At 38.9% G+C, this 21,127-nt stretch overlaps 2 protein-coding genes across 6 annotated transcripts in view; one reads left to right on the forward strand and one right to left on the reverse strand.

Annotated features, from left to right (window-relative positions):
• The window catches only part of KPNA5 (karyopherin subunit alpha 5), a 21,324-nt gene extending 8,856 nt beyond the window's left edge, over window positions 1–12,468 (forward strand). For all 4 annotated transcript variants that reach the window (XM_061990564.1, XM_061990565.1, XM_061990566.1 and 1 more), the window contains 7 exons: window positions 254–353; window positions 1,943–2,106; window positions 3,233–3,311; window positions 3,994–4,119; window positions 5,209–5,336; window positions 7,405–7,583; window positions 8,814–12,468. In XM_061990564.1, the coding sequence (XP_061846548.1) occupies window positions 254–353; window positions 1,943–2,106; window positions 3,233–3,311; window positions 3,994–4,119; window positions 5,209–5,336; window positions 7,405–7,583; window positions 8,814–9,001 (964 nt within the window). In that variant the 3' untranslated portion in view covers window positions 9,002–12,468. The remainder of the gene's footprint in view (window positions 1–253; window positions 354–1,942; window positions 2,107–3,232; window positions 3,312–3,993; window positions 4,120–5,208; window positions 5,337–7,404; window positions 7,584–8,813) is intronic.
• On the reverse strand, window positions 9,502–18,027 carry FAM162B (family with sequence similarity 162 member B). 2 transcript variants are annotated; one of them, XM_061990570.1, is made up of 4 exons: window positions 17,723–17,992; window positions 17,173–17,284; window positions 13,218–13,326; window positions 9,502–13,019 (listed from the first exon to the last, which is right to left on the reverse strand). In XM_061990570.1, the coding sequence occupies exons 1-4, from the start codon at window positions 17,931–17,933 to the stop codon at window positions 12,921–12,923; spliced, it is 531 nt and encodes a 176-aa protein (XP_061846554.1). In that variant the 5' UTR covers window positions 17,934–17,992; the 3' UTR covers window positions 9,502–12,920. The 2 variants fall into 2 exon arrangements, with proteins under 2 accessions (XP_061846554.1, XP_061846555.1); XM_061990571.1 differs by having other exon boundaries at window positions 12,951–13,039; window positions 17,723–18,027.
• Window positions 18,028–21,127: the final 3,100 nt, after the last annotated feature.

Below are 21,127 nucleotides of genomic sequence, written 5' to 3' on the forward strand. Positions count from 1 at the left end.
AATGGTTTACTTTATATGTATGTACTTGATAAGGGAATGAGCTGTCCATGCAAAATAACCTGTTCAGATTCAGTTGATTCTAAGAAAATATTTGCTGCATGTAAGATATGAAGATAAGCAAACTGAAACTAGTGCCCAATCATAGGATTTCTTTTCCTGATTTGAGGTACAATTGGTAACAACAGACACAAAAAGACTTGCCTTTTCAATAAAAAATTGTATTTTTAAAGTTATTGTTATCTCTCTTTGACAGACTGTTAACAAATTCAAATCGTCTTACAACAACTAGAAATGCGGTCTGGGCTCTCTCAAATCTCTGTAGAGGAAAGAACCCACCTCCAGACTTCAGTAAGGTATAATCAAATATTTAGTTTGATAAATCAGGAAGAATTATGTTTATAACACAACACAGAATCTTTGAATCTGGAGATAGATTCATTTTTATCTTTTTAATATAATCACACACTCTTGACCATCTGTTATGTCTGCAAATAGTCACCTATTTTGAGACCTATCAGCAATAGAATTAAATTAATTAAAAACTTTAGATTGTAATTAGATGCAAAGTCATTCACTGGTATGAAATGATGGATAAATAATATATTCAACTCTAAACCCCTTGGGGCTTTGTTTTCTCCCAGTCTGTTTTAGAGGATGTGAGTTATGAAGTTATGAAGCTTTGAATTTTTTTTTTTACATTATTTTATGATTGTGAGAGCCTGCTGCAGGAAGAACATTTTGAATTTTCTGCTCTGTCAGATGCAGTTAAATCTATGACTATGATGGCAGAGGTGATTTTTGCCTGTATGCTGTCCCCTTCACTTCCTCTCTCCAGTATGTAGTTATAAAGACAGGAAGACTGGATAGGCTAGCTCCTTATTTTCAGTAGGAAATTAATTTCTGGTAAGGTTAATGACATGGAAATAACTGAACACTGGATATTCTGGTAGAACAAAATGAGGTTAAATGTTCTTTAAAGATAATCTGGAGAGAATTTACATTTCTTGAAGCTTACCTCATGAGGTAGTAATTACAATCATTGCTCCTTGATAATTCTTGGAGAGATACCAGCAAAAAGGAACATTTCTGTTGTCAGTTAATCAGCTCACAATTGCTCCTTCGGTAGTGTTTTGTTCTGGTAGTAAAAACTAAAAATATTTCTTGCTGCTTAAACATTTAGAATTTCAGTGGAAAAGGATGCCCTGTAGGCAGCTGCTAATAAGAATAGCTTCTTGGCTTTTTGCCCTTTGCAATAGCACCGGTTAGACATGTAAAGGAGGCTGAATTGCATAACTGATGTATGATGAGGAATTAAATTCTCCAAAGAATATGAAATTCCCAGCTGTACAGCTGAAACCTCTCAGGTTCTGAGTGGTGTTTGATGGTCTAGTTCATTTGTCTCTGTCTACATGGAACTTGTAGGAGATTACAGCCAGGGACTACAATTACAGTGAGAACTGAAGTCAGCCATTGCTTGTTTGATTTGGTTCAATGTATGTTGAATCCTCTGAGAATTACTCTGAGTTTCTTTGTGTTAAATGAATTGTAAGTGTGTTATTACAGATATCCTCCAGTGCTTCTACAAAGACAGCAATATCAAAAAATGGAATTACTTTGAAATTCTGTTACCTGAGTGGTTCAAAAAAGCATCAGTAATTCCTTATTTTCTGGATACCTATAACAGCAGATGGGTTTTGTTTAATTATATACATAATATAGTGTCTCTAAATAAATAGTCTATGAATCAGAATTTATATCATCTGCCAGTTTGAATTGGATTATCTGGTTTAATCAGGAAGTGTTCCACCTAGGTCCTGATTCATTCAGGAGCTCATGTCCTTTGGCAGTAAATAGTTTTGCACCTTTATGCCTTTGCAGACTGTTCTCTGAAACTTGAAAAATATGAAACATCTAATTTTATGCAATTTTTTTTTTAACCTAGGTTGCTCCTTGCTTAAATGTTTTATCAAGACTACTGTTCAGCAGTGACCCGGATGTATTAGCAGATGCTTGCTGGGCCCTCTCTTACCTTTCAGATGGTCCCAATGATAAAATTCAAGCTGTTATTGATTCTGGAGTGTGTCGAAGATTGGTAGAGCTGCTTATGTAAGTCTTCACCAAGTAAATGTCTTTCAATACTGTTAATTAATTCAAATTGAGTTGTTTTTTCTCAGCTCAAGTCTGAATTTATGTTGTGAAACGTGATGAACATTAATTTAGTCTGAAGTCTTATACGTTAATTGCTATTGCTTGTCTTCTGGATTTTTCCTGATAGTAACAGTGAAAAAAAATGACTTCAAAGTATTCCTTTATGTTCTTTAAAATTTAACGTAGGATTTTGTTTACATGGAGGAATAGGGAGGTGAAGACTGAAGACCTAGCTTGAATTGTAGATTAGTTTATCAGTTTTAGTTTTTTTAATTTTAATTTCACTGTTTTATTTTATTGCCTTTCTAGGAAAAGTAGTTGCAATACAGACAGTTCTTGGACTCTCAAAGTCCATAAGCAGGCTTGTGCCCCTTTTGAGTTGTTCCAGTTTATTAGGTTTATGTTTGATTATTTTCTTAAAAACTGGAACTAAATCCCTGTGTTCACATGGGAACTGCAGAGTAGGTCAGGGATAGTAGTTCCCAGCACTGACAAGCCAGCAGAGTTCCCTATGAAAAGCTCATTTGTACAGCTGTCAGGAGAGGGTGAGGTTGCTTTCTCTTCTGTAAAAGCTTTACAGAATCACAGAATGGTAGGAGTTGGAAAGGACTGACTAGATAGTTTTCCTTCCTGTACACCTCAGGCTGCTTAATATAGGCTTCATGTACTGTTTTTTAGGATCATTGACTTACAAAAGTGGGAAGCTTTCTTACAAAGGGAGGCTTGCAAAGTTCTGGTAAACATCTAATAACACCCCTTTTGTTCTGCTGCTATTGAATGATGCAGATTCCAGGTTTCAATAATTCAATAATACTTGATAAAGTAAATCTACTGGACAGACATATAGACAGATAGATAGATTGTGCTGATTGGTGGTGTTCCATAGAGAGGCCCTTTCCTTGTATCAGCATTTAAGTTGTGGGCTTAGTTGTCAAATTTGGCTACATAGGGGGAAAGTGTAAGAAGTGATGCAGTGTTTTGGATAACTAGAAATTTAGCACCTGAAGTAAACCATTGTTCACCGAAAATACAAAATAATACATTAACACTTGGTAATATCAAGCAATTTAATATTTGTCTCCAGGCATAATGATTACAAGGTGGTATCCCCTGCATTAAGAGCAGTTGGAAATATTGTTACTGGGGATGATATCCAAACACAGGTAAGATTAGTTGATTTAAGGAAAACGAATTGGCAGGACAGAATTTTGTAAAAATTGTGAGGAAGTACGTGTCCAGTACTGGTATCTGCATATGTCAGTGAAAGAGGCTCTGTACAAGTCTATATTGTTAATTTGACAGTTTAGACTGCTATTTTAAACATGAAACTACTACAAGAATTAACATTTTTTTACAACACTGTATGTAATGAATTGCTTCATTCCTGTATTGTACTTTTGACTGTTTCTTCCTTTTTTTTTTTTCCTTTGTAGTTGGGGTTCATTTTTGCTTATTATTGTTCACTTTTTCACATGTAGTCAAAATTTTCACTTCTAAGCAGTGGTCATCCTTGGTTTGTCCATGAGTTTGTAAGTGACAGATTAGAAAACTTCTGTCTCTTAAAAAAATAAAGGAGTAAATAACTACTCAAATTAGATTTACATTTCTCATTTATTCTCAGATATTCATGTTCTAGCCTTAAACAGCATTTTTTAGTCTTGCTGTTCTCAGTCTTCTGGTCCGAACTGAGGGCAGATTCTTTCAAATTGCTGGATTGCCTACTCACGCGGTACAGCATTGAACACTTGAATTTTGCAGGATGTTATTTACACTAATTTGTATAATATAAACATGTTGTGAAATGTGTATTGTACAACCCAATTTTCAATTCTCAAATTATTTCAGGTAATTCTTAACTGCTCTGCATTACCCTGTCTCTTGCACTTACTTAGTAGTCCCAAGGAATCTATTCGAAAAGAGGCATGTTGGACTGTTTCTAACATTACTGCAGGAAACAGAGCTCAGATTCAGGTAAAGCCTGGATATTTGTTACTTTCTTTTGATTCCATTTTACTAGTTCATGTGTTTTTCTTTCCCAAAGAGAAATAAGTAGATGCTACATTGACTCTGCATTATTTGTTTTAGTCCTAACTGTGTAACTTTACCAGACTTAAATTCATAAAATAATCTTTCAAAATCTAGAAGAAAACATTTATTTATTATAATATTTGAAAACTAACTGTCATGATCTGTACTAGAGGAACTGATTAATACTTCTTTTAGATCTGATATCAACATTTTTTATTTTTGCCTATGGGAGCATCATCTACTGGTGTGTTCTATTTAATTTTTTTTCTGCATTGTAATATAGTTGTTAAAGTAATGAGCAGTTCTTCTTTTTAAAAGTTGAAACAAAACATCTTGCACAAATTAGTCCAGTGAAAAGTGCACAATTCTATCAGTTTGGAAATGTTGAACATTTTGCTTGGGGAAAAAAACCTCTATGATGTCATCAGTACTGACTTGTATTCTTGTGGAAATTATTAAACTGTTCCTTCTGGTGTCTGAAGTTACTTGAAAAAAGTATTCTAGTCAATGAGAATGAGATTTCCCAATCAGAGTACATGTTTCAGTATGATTTTGTTTTCCCTTTTACTTCAATCGGAGATGAAAATGTTAGTTCTTGATGTCTTTCAAAAAACATAATATAGTGTGCAATTAACAGATGTAATCTTTTCTGTGGAGACTGCAAAGCTTCATAGAATGGATGTAATGAAGTTTTGTTCGGAGGCTTGATCCACGGTTCAAAGACAGATTTAGTGCTTATGCCATATGATTTTTTAAATGGGCCTATCCATGCAGTATTCTGTCCATCAGAGATGGAGAAATCAAAAAAGAAGATATTCTAACGACTGCTGGACTGAAATCCAGAATAGTTCTGGATTTCAGTTTAGCATTTGTAGCTTATGTGGTGCCATTTAACAAAACATTGTTTGCTTTGATATCAACAGGAATCACCGACTCTTGTAGTGGAAGGTATTAATGTTCCTTGTATATACTAAATCTTTAATTATCATAAAATATTGCAATTGCATAAAATGTTATGATTTAATCTCTTAGGCTGTTATAGATGCGAATATTTTTCCAATATTGATTGAAATTCTTCAAAAAGCTGAATTTCGCACCAGAAAAGAGGCAGCATGGGCCATAACTAATGCAACATCAGGAGGAACCCCTGAACAGATTAGGTAAGTTTGTATACGTTACTTATTTCTCTCCCTAAGTATCTTCTATATGGCATTTTTACTTCTGCATCTGAATCTTGATAAACATGGCAATGAAACTCTAAACACACCTGTAATTCCTTGAAACTGTACAGGGACTAAGCACATAGAAGTTCAGAAAAATGAGTGTAATACAGGCATTAGACTTAGTAATAAATTGACAGTGCTTTGTTGCAGTGGTATTAACACCTAAAGCTTTCACAGCAGTATCTTGCAGAGCTGATACATTGGCAATCACAGATGTTTCATCATATATTTTAAACTCAGTACTAATATTATTTTAAAGCTGACATCTGACCATTTTCAGAGTTGAGTTTAATTAAAATCTTACTATCAGCAGCTATTTATGTGCTGCAAAGATTTGACTTCTTGAATGATTGAAATAAAAATATAGCCTGGTTTCTCTGAATACTCATCAGCATAGCGATCACTTTGGATGAGTAGTTGATAAACGGATTTATTAATGATAGTGTATTATTTGGAAGCGAGAAGTGAAAATGAGGGCACATTTGAGTGATCTGTTGCAATCAGTGCATGCTTATTTATTTAAAATGTAAACAGTTCTGATTTTCTTATAACCACTAAGTGTTATCAGAGGTAAAGTTTTTTAGTGTATTTTTGCTGCTATTTTGGTTGCTGGCATAACAGAACATCTTACATTTTATCATTTTTTAAGTTAATTCAGAACCTTGAAGTAGTAAATGTGCACGTAATACCGTTAAAGTAGCTTCTTGTCACAAAATACATTATGTGTCATGAGGTTTTAGCCCTTTTAATCTCCTCAGGGTACTACTATCTAACTCCAGGATAACTTAAAACCACTAGATAAACTATATTTAACTGTTTTAGTTTAAGCACGAAGCACCATGCAGCCGCTTGCTCACCACCCCTATCCCCCAAAGTGGGATGGGGAGGAGAAAAATGTAATAACTAAAATAAAGTATTAATAGTGAAAATGACTGTAACAGAGAGAGAAATAAAACCCAATGAATAGGGGGGGGAAAAAAAACCACAACAAAAACACAACAAACCCAAAATAAAAAACCCCCAAGTGCTGCGCAATGCAATTGCTCAGCACCTGCTGACTGATGCCTAAGCAGTGACCTGCTCCCCCCACACCTCCCTCCAGTTTCTATACTGGGCATGATGTTCTACAGTACGGAACAGCTCTTTGGCTAGTTGGGGCCACACTCCCTCCCAGCTTCTTGTGCCCCTCCAGCCCATTTGCTGACAGAGCAGGGTGAGAAGCAGAAAAGGCCCTGATGCTATGCAGACTGTGCTCAGCAACGACCAAAACATCCTTCTTGTTTTTGCACTTGTTTCCGGTGCAAATACAAAACAGAGCCTTGTACCAGCTACTGGGAAGAAAATTATCCCATCCAAAATGAGGACAGCAATGTTTTGATGCATTATTGTTCTTCATTTTACTTAAACACTAGAAAAGAGGACACAAGATTCTGAGTTCCCAAAGGTCATACACGATTTTGTGCAAAATTGGGAAAAGGAATAGAATCCAGGTTTGGGGTTTTTTTATATTTACAATTATGTCCTTCTCTTTATAGTAAGTAAGGTTAATATCCTCATGGACTGCTACTGTGGACTATAATTACCACAGAGCAGTGCTTAGTGTTCTCACCTGTCCCTAATGTGTTTACTCGATCTTTTTACTACTACAGAATTTCAAATACCTGAGGAAACAACTTCCACTAAAATTAACTTTTTCTCTTATATTCCATTAAACCCATCTGAAGATCACAAGTGAAAAGGAGTTGAAAACACTACAAATTCCACGTTCCAGTTAAGAATATGCACACTAAATTTTCTCATTAGGATAAAGTATATCTATTCCATTTCAGGCTAAGCTTATCATTATGTTCTTGCATGTTTTAGAGAGTTTTTTTCAGACACTTTATGTTTTCTAAGAAGAATTAAGTAGCAGTAATGATAGACTGGCATGTGAGAAGAAATGTGCTGGATTATCAATCTTTCTTTTTCCCCCTGACCCTCTCTTTTTTTTACTGCTGTTATAAAGGTATTTGGTAGCACTAGGTTGTACCAAGCCTCTTTGTGACCTCCTGACTGTGATGGATTCAAAAATAGTACAGGTGGCTTTAAATGGACTCGAAAATATTCTACGTCTTGGAGAACAAGAGTCTAAGCAAAATGGAATGGGCATTAATCCTTATTGTGCCCTTATAGAGGAAGCATATGGTAAGAAATTACTTCTTGTAGAAGTACACATCTGAATTTCCTTATTCCAGGCTGTTAAAGAAACCCCATTGTGAACCATTTTGAAAGTTGTAGGTAAGTTTAATGTAAGAATGACTTCAATCTCTAGTGGACATTAAAGTATCATAAATTAAGTAATGTAACATGGTGGGAAAAGTGGTTAAATGTAGAAAACCTGTAGGTGTTTGTCCGTGGTCAGTTTATGAAATGTCTTTCTAGAGAAACATCCTCAGAAACATTTAAAGCACGGGTTTACCAGTCTATTTGAGCCATGATTTACTTAAGTTTATCAGCCAATCCTAAATACAGTTCTACTACTTTAATGTATTAGTCTTGTCTGGTACAGTTTCATTACCAACAGGGATGCAAGACAAGTTTGTTTTACTTATTCCCAAAGTCAGATGACTTTTTAGCATGGTAAATGCATCAACAACAGCAAAATCAACTTCAGATCATAAAATTCAATTAAGTTTGTGTATAGTTTGTGAAAGTATTTTGCCTTGTTTCTCTTTTAAAAGTTGTTGAATTAAACCACATTTTAAAAGCAGAGTATCAAAACTAAAATGACTGAGGAATTTCACGACTACACGTTTCTGATTTAACAATACTAATTTTAAAACCGGCTTTAATGAATCTAGTATTATTTATGGAGGGTTATCTTTTGTAGCTCTGACAAGGCAAAATTGGCAGATATTTGCGTTTCAGAAACTGCTAGTAACATTTTTAGTTACCTACATTATTCCCTGTTCCAGAGTTTCTAAAATCAAGTGCATACTTGGAGAACTTACTTTGGAATCTAACGTGTAAGAGAAATAAGTACTAAATACTTCAGTCGATTTTAGTCTGTTCCAAATTTTGAGTCTGGTCGTATTTTCAACTACTGAGTGTCTAGGTGCTTTTTTTGCTTTACCAGTTAAGCACAGGCTGCTGAAGCTCTAGAGTATAAGCCTAAGTAGGAGAAACAGCTAATTATATCACCCTCATTGCTTTGGCCTCTATAGTCATCAGAAGGATTCATATGAGCTATTCCTAATCCAGCTTAAGTGAAAACTGAATGATCTTAAATAGCTAAAAAGGAGTTTTGAATCATTTGGGATTGCATTTTTTTTTTCATCTGGGAAGCACCACCATACTGTATATAAGCAGCTTCCCTTTTGAATTCATCATTCATTTAAGCAACTAGATTTTGAAAACGTTTTATTTTCAATTTAGGACTTGATAAAATTGAATTTCTTCAGAGGCATGAAAATCAAGAGATCTACCAAAAGGCTTTTGAACTCATAGAACATTACTTTGGTGTGGAAGAAGAGGACTCCAGTATCGCACCACAGGTGGATGAAAGTCAACAGCAGTTTGTGTTTCAGCAGCAGGAGGCTCCAATGGAGGGGTTTCAGTTGTAAAGTACTGACAAAGTGAAGACAAGCAAAAAAATGTAAACACTTGTACGGTTTGGCATTTTATGGTTTGTTTGTTTTTTTCCCTGGAGGTCTTTTCGTTATGGCCAAAGTTAGAGAAGTTGCATCTGTTTTGCAGAAATAGATGAAGAAAAGCAGCTCATGCACTTTTATATATTGTGTTAGATACAACTGTTCTTTGTTTTGTATTTGTGTTTTTCATTATCTCCTATGTACAGAAAACAACTGTGAGTAATCATGTCTAAAGTAAAGCATTAAATGTGATTTAACAAGAACTGTTAAGCTAAGATTTAGTAGGATTTTAGGTAGTGGTTCTGAATTTCTTACGTAGTCTCAAACTGCATATCAGCAATACAGTTACTGACAGTTGCATTTTTGGCAGTAGGCTTGACTTGCCCAGTCTCTATTAAAATCTACCTCTTGTATTGAAGCAGAAACGTTGCTTCGGAACTAAGGCATGAAATAAAGATGAGCTTGTAAGAAGCTGAATTGGAATGTGAAAAATATTTATTTAAATTGTGAAACTTTTATGCATTACTTACTTTACAACACGCTGTAGGAATTTATTTATAAAATGTATTTAAAGACATAATAGATATACATGTGTAATGCTGATCACTTAGTATAATACTGAATATTTGAAAAAGCTTTTCCTGAATTATATGGGAAGAGGACTATTTCTGAGGTTTTCAAATTGGAGTCAGAGCAGAGAGCTTGGTCATTTGATGTTAATTAGCTCTGTAATTAAAGCTGCTAAATGGGATTAAAAGTCAGCCACAAATTCCTTCCAGTGCTTTGCAGTGGAAGCAGTTGCTGTAGTTACCATGAGAATGCTGCGATTTATGAATGACAGAAATGGTGATTTGCACAAATCACCAAGCAGATGGTTTACAGCTGTCTCTTGTCAAAATCTGATAACATCGCTTCAGTTTGAGAAACAGTGCAATGTTTGCCTTTCTAGTAGAGTGGCTTCTTAAAAGTTTAGGCAGCAGGTGTTATTTTTTTGACCAAATGCGCTACAGCCACTTGAATTGTTCTTTAACTCGGTTTTCTTTTGGTAAGACAATAGGAATGCTACAGTGGAGAACGATTAGCAAATTGCTCCTTTCCAGTTGAAGGAAAAGTTTGTTGAACTGTAAATAGCATTTAGTGTGTGGACACCAAAACTAACTAGAAGTTACTGTCATCTAAATATTTAGGCTCTACAGTATACAGTGTTTGCTGTTTGACCACTAAAAGAAATAGAACTCTAATATTTACGTTAACAATTTTGAATACAGAAAAACGTGTGCTCTGCTTTGACTTGCATATAAGTAGTGTTTCTGGTGCATTAGTAGTATATCTAATTTGGAGATACTAATACTTTGGGATAACTCTGAAGTATGATTACTTTTTATTACCTGTAATTAATGCATTAACAGCAAACTCCTGGGTTAAGTGAAATCCTTGACATATGAGAGCATTTTGTGCTTCACAAAAAGCTGCAATTTAAAGTTACTTAGCCCGTGGCACTGTGCTTGTCACTAATCAATGTTTTAATGCACTGAAAAATACAGGTTAAAGATGGTATCATGTACAGTACCATTTTCTATTTAGACTTTTTTTTACATGCAAGTTAAGATTCTAAGATGTTTCACTTTGATGTTACAGCAATATATACTATATTGTAATTGAATGTGGGACTTGAAGTGGATTTTCTAAGATTAATGGTCAGTTTTGACTAAGATGTCACTGGGAGGGAAGAAACTACTTTCTGAAGTCTTTTTAGTGGCAGATAGAAATGTATATAGGAGTGCTGTTACTTTACGAACTCTGAATAATGAGATATTTTAGCAAATGACACTTTAAACCTAGATTTGTACAGCATACAACAGTTTTGAACAGTGTGAAACTATTGAGTACAGCTGCCAAATTTTCATAGAATATTAGATGATTGTATTTGTGTCCTTTTTACTCTCATAGTTTTAGGTTTTCATATACTGACCTTCCTTCTTTCCTCCCCCATTCACTTTGTTCAAAGTACAGGGTAACAATCATGAAAGTTAAACAGGATTATTAGTAAATGCTGAACTTCAGTGTTCTTCTAGTGTAAGAAAATTATTCAGGTAACAGGGTATTCCATTGTTTCTAACAACCTTGTTTTGATAACGTAACCAGCTGTGCCTGCTTTTTATTTGGAGAACCCTGTAAAAACTGCATTTCTTAAGCCTCTCTAAACCAAATCCGAACTACAAAAATCTTAATTAAAAGACTTGAAAATGAAGAAAAGAGGGGATGTTTAAAGTATTACATTTGTTTTGACATAATGTCTTCAGTTTTGTGGATATATTATTTGGTATGTGTGAATGGTTAGTGACTGCACTTTATGCATTTAGGTAAGCTATATTTCATGCCTCTGATACATTTAAATGTAATGGTTTAAAAGGGAACTAAAATTGATGGACTTTGGCTAATGAAAGTCATTATTTAAACTCAACAGATGGTATACCCTAAAATGGATTAAAACTAATAATGAAAAGGATAAATGTACAGGATGGCCTCTTCTGTTTTATCACAGACTTTACATCACGCTTTGTTAAAAGCACTTAAGTGAACAATATAAAACCAGAGGTGATGACTTAAGGTCAGCTCTGGTGCAGTCGTTTGCAGGTAGGAGTATGAATGTGATGGTGTTGCCTAAACAGATGAAACCAGCGTGGAGATAAAGAGAAGTAACTGAGAAGAAAATCTCTCCACGTTTGGTATTTTGTATGTTTTCTGAATTGCCTCATCAATTACAGGGTTTTGACTTTATTAAAAGGGTACCATTTGTTCTGCTTAAATGTGATAGTAACTAGCTAATCTATGCAACTATGCATTTTTTTAGTTCCCTGCACTTGATACACTGAATCATATCTGATTTTTTTCATCTTTGCACTTTTGTCTGAGGACTGGTTCATACAGCTTTTTAATTTTCTAGTATTTGCTTTAAACACTGTTGCTAGCAGCAATCAGAAAATAGTAATAATGTTGGCACAGGAATAACTTAGCTGTAGAACAAGTTTGCAACTGGAAAATATTTCTTGTCGGGTTTGTCTTACAAAAACAATAAAAAATAGAAAAGGTGCACTATTGTCTTTCCTCCATGGTTAGTTCTCAGTGGGTTTAGATTTTTTGAACTGTACAGCTGAAGATTTTTGTAACGTGTCTGCCACTTGATATGTGAAGTTTAACGGTGACCTGAAGAGTTCACTGACATGTGAAATGAGAAATTTCAGTTACTTATGGCACAATTTCTTCATATAACGTGTGGAAGCTAAAATGCCTGTACTAACTTCAGATAGTAATAGTGCATCTTTAAACCCAGGCTAAAGGCCCATTACTGTAACAGAACACATTATGAGTAGTATGCAATATTACGGAATGTTAAATCTCAAAATACCTACAGAAACCAATAAAACCTATTTTACAGATGTTTGCTGTATTTATTTAGTGTTTGGGTAAGCGTGGCTTCTTAAGCTAGAAAACCCAAGTGCTGTTCTGAATGTGGCAGTGAAGCAAATGAATTCCAGCTGCCTGACTGGTATGCTGTAACACTGGACTCTCACCAGACAGAAAATTTGGGATGTAGTACGTTTTCTAAATACCTAACCCAACATACCTGACGTTCCTAGGACACTATTTCACCTCCTTTGAAATTAATTACTGCTTTTAATCATGCAAAACATTCTGCTTCCTCTGCCCCAAGCATATTGAGTATCTCTCTAGTAAGAGAGACCCACACTTTCTTTTTTGCGTTCCTCTAACAACCTGTGCTGGCTCCAGTATCTTCCAACACCCCAGCAGTCCATTCGTTGCTGAAATCCAGGAATCCCTCTTGGCAGCGGTTCTGCTCCTCCACAGCCCTTGGGCAATTCCTAGGAAGCTACTTTGCCTTGGCCTGCGCTGCCAATGCAGCCTCTTCCCGCCACTTGGCTTTCTTGGCCAAATTCAAGCTTGTTAAAGACTCGTGGCGTGCAGCGGCCTGTGGACACAAAGCAGTGACTGAGGGGAGACATGGTGCAGTGTGTGGCTGGGACAGCTGTCCAGCAGCTGCTTACAGGGCAGGGGGAGAATAACATAGGTTAGCTAAAATGAGGGTAGGTGCAAGCTGCTGCTCAGGGTTTAGGTTTGTCTGCTTCTCACAGGGTTCCATCCTTTTTAAGTAACTTGACATACTCACCTTTTTAGCTGACGCTATCACTGCAAAGCAGGCAACAATGGAGAGTCCAATCATAATGTAACAGGCTTTAACTCGAGCTTTGTTTCTTGCCTTGTCCAGCATCTCTGGCCTGCAATTACAGTTACCAAATCATTACAAGACTGAAGTATCTTCAAAGCATCACAGATATAACATCACAATTGAAAAATAAAAATGGAATTAGCTGCTAAAACAAGATGTTTAGCCTAAAAAAGAGAAGACTGAGGGAGGACCTCATCAACACAAGTATCTAAAGCATGGACATCAGGAGCATGGGATGCCACCTTTTTCTGTAGTGTCCAGTGACAACACTAGGGGTAATGGGATGAAGCTGGAACACAGAAAGCTCCACTTAAACACAAGGAAAATCTTCTTTACTGTGAGGGTGAGGGAGCCCTGGCACAGGCTGCCCAGAGAGGCTGTGGAGTCTCCTTCTCTGGAGGTTTTCAGCATCTACCTAGATCTGTTCCTATGTGACCTGATCAAGGTTAATCTATCTGCTTTAGCAGGTGAGTTGGACTAGATGATCCCTTCCAACTCCTGCCATTCTGTGATCTTCAGCTTGCTATGATTGCTTATCTGTCACCCAAGAACTTTGCATTTTCTGATAAAATTTAATGGATTTAAGATAATTTTTTAAGGTGAAAAAAAGTGTTGCTCATGCAACAAATGTTTGCATTTAAATACTTGGGATAAATGCACCAGAAATCAAAACTTAACCTCTATTTAAATAGAGTGAAAATATAGTGACTTTTATAAATTTTAAATGGAGAAGTGGTGTCAGCTAGACATAAGTGAAAGCAAGTTCTGTTTTTTCAATACTTCAGAAATTAGTGTTTACATGGCATCCTATATACTGCAAGGTAGGGACTTCACATGCTTGGATAGGTGGTTAAAAGAGTTTGCACTGCTATTAATTGGAGTTCTGTTCTTTAGAAAGCAGCAGGTTTATTTAAAATAGGCAGCTCCTGTCAGCCTTCATGCCATTACAGGAATACACACCTAAATATGTCCAATCTACGTGAGAGCTACCCTGCATTGGGCAGTAGTTGCTGCAAGAGAAGCATAGAGGCCAGCAAGCTCCCTCAGGGAGCTCCTGTGTCTCCCCACTGAGCAGGCCGTGTAACCCTGAGAACCAGCAACACAGGAAACCTTCCCGTCACTAAAATCAGTGCCAAACTTTCCTCTGAGTCTTTTTCAAAGTACAAGATTACACTTGGGAGTACAGCTTTTAAGATGTTCATTATAATGTTGGCTGTGTGCTGTTTTCCTTTCATAAATCACATGGGAATGCTTTATAAAGACACATAAGAGTCATGAAATGGCCGGGGTTGGAAGGGACCTCTAGAGATCATCTAGTCCAACCCCTCCCTGCTAAAGCGGATCCACCTAGATCGGGTCCCACAGGAATGGATCCAGGTGGGTTTTGAAAACCTCCAGAGGAGAATTCACACCCTCCCTGGGCAGCCTGTGCCAGGGCTCCCTCACTCTCACAGTAAAATAGTTTTTCCTTGTGTTTAAGTGGAACTTTTTGCATTCCAGCTTATGTCCATTACCCCTAGTCTTGTTGCTGGACACTACACAAAAAGGTGTAACCCCATCCTCTTGACGTTCACCCTTCAGTCACTTATAAGTATTAATGAGGTCTCCCCTTAGTCTTTTCTAGGCTAGTCAGGCTAGTTCAGTGGAAAAAAAAAAGTTTCTATGAGAAAAGGCTGTGGGAACAGCTCCAGTTCCCACAGCTTTTTCTCATAAATGAAGATGCTCCAGTCCCCTGATCATCTTGGTGGCCCTGTGCTGGACTCTGTCCAGAAGTTCTCTGTCCCTCTTGAGCTGGGGAGCCCAGAACTGGACACAGGACTCCAGATGAGACCTCACCAGGGCAGGGCAGAGCAGAGTAGAGGGGGAGAAGAACCTCCCTTGACCTGATGGACACACTCTTCTTGATGGTCCCTAGAATGTGATTGGAAATGCTGGTCATATTCATAAAGAATATAAATATACATAATATATAGTAATGGTTTTATACATACATATGTAAAAAGGATAGTTTCATAAAGAATGACTTTTATCTTGTGAATAAAGTTCTTGTAACGATCTCCCCCAAAACACCCTTAGCTTTATTTCAAAGAGGATGAGTGGTGGGATGGATCAGGACTGGAGTTTTTACAGTGGAAGTTGTGCCCATGGGAACAGGTACCAAGGCTGAGCTCTGCAGTGCTTCTCTCTAAGCCTTAATGCAAGGGAATAGGGCAAGTCTTATGAGTGGCTATGCCATACTACCCAATTCCCTGCCAATGTACACATAAGCACATGCTGTGCAGGACACGTTTCTTGCAGATCCCACAGTTCCAGCTGCTTTTGTTTTGTACAGTGGTAAACATCATCTTTAAAACAAATCACACAGCAGACAAGCACATCAAGTCATTAATGCACTAATCCATTTGTAGCAACAAAAGTAAAACCGTAAATGTTATTAGTCTGGCTTACTAGCCTAATCATATTTCACAATGCACTAATTGAAACTCTTCTGAAGCAGATTTTCACTTTCTCCCTGCTTTAAGGAAAACAGACTTAAGGATCTTCTTCCCTAATTGCACATTAAGGCCTTTGCTACTCAAACCTTAATCAAGACTCTGGGTAAACCTCAGCTGAAGACAGTAATAACTGTTTAAAAAAAAAACCTTCAAAACCAAAACCAAAGCTTGAATAAGGACTGCAGATTTGACCCTTAATACAAACCACCTTCAGCAGCTAGCTTGTGTTTACAGCTAATGGGGTCTTGCAATTGTCTTTTTTGTTATTGCTGTTGTTTTGTTAATAAAGCAGTGACACAGTTCAGCCTCCATGTCTCACATTTCGCTTCTAGTATATTACTTTTTATGGTCTTACAGTTCTAAGGCCAGAAAGCACAGAGAGTGACATTCACTTAACCAGGCCAGCTACCAGATGAGCGATCTGTGTGTATCTAAGTGTATGGACTGGGAAATGTGTGTCTTTATAAACACTTCCCAATTACTTGAATAGGTTTTAGAGCTTCTGAGACCTGTCTGAACTTTTCTGTTGGGAAAGATGGTGAGACTAATGCAGCTGAAGAGAGACACAATTGTTTAGAAAGCCACTGTCCAGCTCAGCAAACACCCAGTGAAAATGCCAGGAATTAATTAACAGAAGCAGGCTGAGGATGTACCTGTTGCATGCCACAGCTCTGCATGCTGCTTCTGCTCAACGTACCAGCCAAGACAGTGACATAGTGTGAGGATAAAAAGTAGTGTCCTGGAGAGAGATCTCTTAACACACTATCTAACATCCTAGGAAAAAGGTCTTAGGGGAGTTTCATGTGTTCAGTGAGCATCCCTTGGACGATGCTTTCATTGAGTCAGATAACCACATGGTTTGGGTGGTGAGGTATGTTCAAGGACCATCTATAGTCCAGTGGGTCAACAAGAATGGGAGGCTAAGGCTATTTCAAGTACTCAGTTTTCCTTGCTGGGTGATGTGTCTCTCATAACCTGTTTTTCCTTGAATTCTAAAATAAATCAGTTTGTTGGATGGAATCGTTCACTGACAGTCAGCTCCCTTAGATCTGTTTATGGGAGCTATAAACAGAAAATACTGTACCAATAACATCCTTCTCTGATTGCACGTTAGGAATAAGCAAAACAAACAAAAGCCAGTACATAAATGTAACCAAGGCTATCTATTCAGATGGATCCAGTCCTTTATTCCAGGCTCTGGGGACCCCAGGAAGGAACATTTTTTCATCTTAACCTCTAACCAGGACAGGAAACCCTTTTGCTCTCTATTTTGTTTCCAAGTTTTCCAGCATTGAAAAACTGACTGGTTCAAACTCTGCAGAAAAGCTTTAGATCAGGATCACGCCACTGTTTTCCCTTCTGCTCCATGTTCCCCTTGGACAAGAACAGAGAGCACTTACGGGATCCTTGTAGGGATCTCATCTTCTGTCTTGAAACGTCCGGTCCAGATGAGGATTTTTTTGTCAAACTTCGACGGTTTGTAACTTGCAACTACCCTGTGAGCCTGTTCAGCTTAAAGATTAGGAACACAACACGTTGTCAAACCAACCATGCACGGACAGTAACGTATTGAAGGGGAAAACTCCTGCCCGCCCTGGTCCACGGAAAAGTAACTCAGGAATTAAATTTCCAGGTTTCCACTGGGCAGAGCGACCTCCACGCGACCTCCCGAACAGTCCCGCGAGTGATGAGTGTCTCTGCGGGTTTGGTTCAACCACCCTGCGGCCAGTGGCTGTGGGTACCCAAACCAGCAGCAGAACTGGCCGCCCCCGAGCTTCCGTGGCACGGCGCAGACCCAGCCCGCCGTCCCGCTCCACCGCGGCCCCCCGCCCGCACGCCGCCAAACCTCCCCTCAGCCCCGAGGTGTAACCGAGCCCCCACCACATACCCCCCCATCCCCACCCCCGCCCGCTCAGCCCCGCTCCCGGCGCGGCGGGCAGCGCTGCTCACCGCGGGTGGTGGCCGGGCTGCGGACGGGCTCCCCGCCGGCGGCGGCTCCCCGCGGCGCGGGCACACGGAGCGGCGCGGCGGACAGGAGCCGCCCCGGGCGGAGGCGCGACGGCAGCATGGTCAGGGCGGCGGGGAGCGCCGGCATCCTCTGCCTCGCCGGGACCTTACTGTGCCTCGGCGGGCGCGGGAGCGGCTCCGCCCCATCGAGCATCCCCAGCCGCTCCCCGAGGCGAGGCGAGGCGGGACTGCTGCCGGCGAAAGAGGCTGGTCCTGCTACGGAGCCATCCCGCTCACCTCACGCCCTCCGAAGCTGGTGCTCTGTCTTAGGCGCTTCGACATCCCAAGTCGGAATGCGGTTCACGTAACAACCGCGGTGATTCTGCAGCATGTTGTAGCGCCCGGTGGACTCAGGTCTCACAACATGGATCTGCCCGCATCGGTTTCTTGTCATTTTGCCACTTTCAGAATCACACAGTCATTTTGATTGGAAAAGACCTTCGAGATCATCAAGTCGAACCACTAACCTAACACCGCCAAACCCATCCCTCAGCACATCGTCTGTGGGTCTTTTCAAAAGAGGTTTCAGACGTACAGATTCTTACCACATGCCTTTCTGTTTACTTCAACCGAAAAGCTGTGGTTTTTTTTTTTTTAATTTATTTTTTGAGTTTTTTTCCCTTTCACATCTTGAACGGAGTAAACCTGTTTTGTTTGGTTTGTTTTGTTTTGTTTTCTAAGCAAAAGAATTCAAAACTCGGTACCAATCAGCGGCAGATTTTACATCCGCCAACCAAAAGCAGAACGCCTCCTACTGCTCAGAGGAAGCCTTGCTCCCCAGGGATAGATAAAACTGCCCTGTGCTCAGCGTGGTAGCAAGAATGAGCCATCTTGAACAATTTGTGGTCAAAAGCTCCGGTTACCTATTTTCAGGAGCAGAGCCAGAGGTAAGCGGCGTTTTGTTTTGGGTTTTTTTTTTTTTTTGTTTGTTTTTTTTGTTTTTTTCCCCAAAAGCAAATTTATGAGTAGAGAAAATCAGAAATTTGACACCAAAGTGAGCTCTAGTGTCCTCCATTTCCATTTATTTATTTATTTATTTTTAATGCTATTTGGACAACATTTTGTTCTGGAAAGATAATCAAAAAAGCACTCTCTTTTCAGTAAGTAGTCCCATGGCGATGCTTTCTTGTTCACACATGTAGAGTTTCCATTCTGAAATCATTAAAGTAACAAAATGTCCCTATTATTGGTAAAATATCAAAGCCATTCCAATGCATTTAACTCGTACTAACTTTAAAAAAAATCAAAATCAATCTTCCCACATTCTACTTATGAAAAAATATTTCTGTTTTCAAATGAGCCTCTCCTTAAACAGAAGAACCCTGCTCCCTGAATCAAATTTCCACATGGGCTTTCTTATGTCCTTCTAAAAATAACGAGAAAGTATACACCTCTTTGTGCACACCTCTCTCACACCCACCTCCTTCACCCCCCACCCTCTTAGCAGCTCTGTCCTATTTCAGAAAGTTTTTGGGCAGATGAAAACACATCCATAGAAACGATCTAGAGTGTGATACTGCAGTTATAGTCTGCCCATAGCCCCTTTGTTCTTGCCTTCTTCCTGCTCAGATCAGTGTAGTGTCAAGCAGTGTTCCTTGTCTCTGGAGACACAGCTGGGAAGGATGGGAAGATTCAGTACATATTGGCTGGGCTGCTGAGGATCATATGAGCAGAATCCCAAATGCTGGTATTAGTCACATAATCACAGAATCTTAAGGGTTGGAAAGGACCTTGAAAGATCATCTAGTCCAACCCCCCTGCAAAAGGACCACCTAGAGTAGGACACACAGGAACTCGTCCAGGTGGGTTTTGAATTTCTCAAAAGAAGAAGACTCAACACCCATCTGGGCAGCCTGTTCCCGTACTCCATCACCCTCACAGGGAAGAAATTCTTCCTCGTGTTTCTTTGGAACCGCTTATGTTCCAGCTTGTACCCGTTGCCCCTTGTCCTATCATTGGGCATCACTGAGAACAGCCTGGCTCCATCCTCCTCACACCATCCTCCTTTATGGATTTGTAAACTTTAATGAGGTCACCCCTCAGTCTCCTCCAAGATAAAGACCCCCAGCTCCCTCAGTCTTTCATGATAAGGGAGATGCTCCACTCCATCATCTTACTGGTCCTGTGCTGAACTCTCTCCAGTAGCTCCCTGTCCTTGAACTGAGGAAGATCATCTGATCACCTCGGTCCCCTGATCATCTTGGTGTCCCTGCACTGGACTCTCTCCAGAAGTTCTCTGTCCCTCTTGAGCTGGGGAGCCCAGAACTGGACACAGGACTCCAGATGAGGCCTCACCAGGGCAGAGTAGAGGGGTAGAAGAACCTCCCTTGACCTGCTGGCTACTCTCTTCTTGATTCCATTGGCCTTCTTGGCCACAAGGGCACATTGCTGGCTCATGTTTAGTGTATTATCAACCAGGATTTCCAGGTCTCTCTGACATTTGAAGTACATAACATGGCCTGTTTCTTATTTTCTGCCACGTCTAGCTAGTATGACTATTACATCCCCTCAGCTCCATTGTTGACTGTGCTCCATGCAGAAGATCTAAGAAGCTGGAGAAGCAAACAAAACATGCAAGGCTCAAGGACAGAGGGGACTCAGTGGCACTGCCAAAGCGGACAAGACATTTGGATGTAGTTGAGGAGTTCCTAGGGAAATGAGACATGGAATGTGTTTAACACTAGATCAATCACAACAGAACTTCTCATTGTTTTTATTTTTTCACTCATATGTGTGCTTTTATGCTCTTCCTTTTAAATTCTGCCATATGTGATGCCTTTCCTTAAAGATGTCTCTGCAGAGACCTTCATATTGCTGTCATCATGCCCTGTTCCTCAATACACTTTCCTCATTGTCCTGTAGGCTGGATTGCCCTGCCATACTTAGTTATCACCCTAAAGGACATTCTTAAGAAGCATGTTGAGACTACTGGGTGGAAACAATACGTAGGTGCATGTATTGCTACTTGTTCAAGGCCAGACCAAAGTTCATGGGGAAAGGTAATGAAATTAAGCAAGTCAACTCAATTTTAAATAACAATATGGCTTTAATCATCTGCTTTCCTCGTATCTTCAAGACATGACATGCTCAACACTTTTGAAAACAATAAATACAGATACAATGTTGGAGCCAGATTAACTTTTTTAACCAGCTGAATGCTGAAAGTCATTGTGCAATGTAAGCTTTGCTTCTCTTTGTGCTGCTTTGGCAGTCAAATTGCAGTAATTTTACCCTTATTGTACATCATTTCATATTCAGAACAGTATTTGCAACAACTGATATATCAACAGCATTCATCATATAAATACATGTACATAAACTTTCATTCTTCCAGTCAGCTGTTACTCA

The sequence above is a fragment of the Colius striatus genome, chromosome 2 (assembly GCF_028858725.1).
Source record: "Colius striatus isolate bColStr4 chromosome 2, bColStr4.1.hap1, whole genome shotgun sequence".
Taxonomy (NCBI): domain Eukaryota; kingdom Metazoa; phylum Chordata; class Aves; order Coliiformes; family Coliidae; genus Colius; species Colius striatus.